The sequence below is a fragment of the Penaeus monodon genome, chromosome 28 (genome assembly GCF_015228065.2).
Source record: "Penaeus monodon isolate SGIC_2016 chromosome 28, NSTDA_Pmon_1, whole genome shotgun sequence".
Taxonomy (NCBI): Eukaryota; Metazoa; Arthropoda; class Malacostraca; order Decapoda; family Penaeidae; genus Penaeus; species Penaeus monodon.
This window is the reverse complement of record NC_051413.1, coordinates 28,283,441-28,284,294: the sequence shown is the minus strand read 5'-3', so window position 1 is coordinate 28,284,294 and position 854 is coordinate 28,283,441. Positions and strand designations below refer to the sequence as shown.

Genomic DNA, 854 nt, shown 5'->3' with positions numbered 1-854 from the left:
GAATACAAATACACACATATATACATACACACACATATCAGCAACATGTAAAACTCATAAATCAAATGAAAGGCCTAAATATATATATATTTTTTCCTAAGGTACAAATTTTAGAACGAATGATATGTATAAACTAATGACTTATTCCTGGATTCTAAACTGAATAAAAGGTTTCGAATATATATTAAACATACGTTATACTCAATGGTTTGAGATATAAACAAATATATACATTATAGGGTCAATGAAAGGTATAAATCATATACTCAATGAAATTCATAAATTGTGTGCATATTCCTATATATAATTGATCTAACTCTATCTATACCGTTAAATCCATTTATATTTTTCACTATCCACGTTGTTGCAATGCAGTTTATCGTATTTTGTTCCGTTTCAGAAATACACTCTCGCACTTCTGTTGGTAGCGGCCATGGTGGCATGTGTCCTGGCGGGAGGTAGTAGCTATGGTGGCTATGGAGGCGGTTATGGTGGCGGCCGTGGAGGCGGTTATGGTGGCGGCCGTGGAGGAGGCTATGGAGGCAGTTACGGCGGCGGCTACGGAGGCGGCCGTGGAGGGTATGGTGGTGGTTATAGCGGCGGTCGTGGAGGCGGATATGGTGGCGGTTATGGCGGCGGTCGTGGAGGCGGCTATGGTGGCGGATATGGATACGGGAAATAATCACTTCCAATTGTAATAATTCAACTTGTTAAAAAACTACACATAACATTAATGAATCAAGTATCAGTGTGACATAATTTCGAATACTTTCAATACACTGACGACATTTAATGCCTTTCTTTTGTTCAGCACTCGTTACCATTGGTGATGACATTAGAAACTTTGACAGAAA

At 39.1% G+C, this 854-nt stretch overlaps 1 protein-coding gene across 1 annotated transcript in view; it reads left to right on the top strand.

Annotated features, from left to right (window-relative positions):
* The window catches only part of LOC119591147 (glycine-rich RNA-binding protein 1-like), a 2,052-nt gene extending 1,370 nt beyond the window's left edge, over positions 1-682 (top strand). The window contains exon 3 of the mRNA XM_037939858.1: positions 401-682. Coding sequence (XP_037795786.1) covers positions 401-682 — 282 coding nt within the window. The remainder of the gene's footprint in view (positions 1-400) is intronic.
* Positions 683-854: the final 172 nt, after the last annotated feature.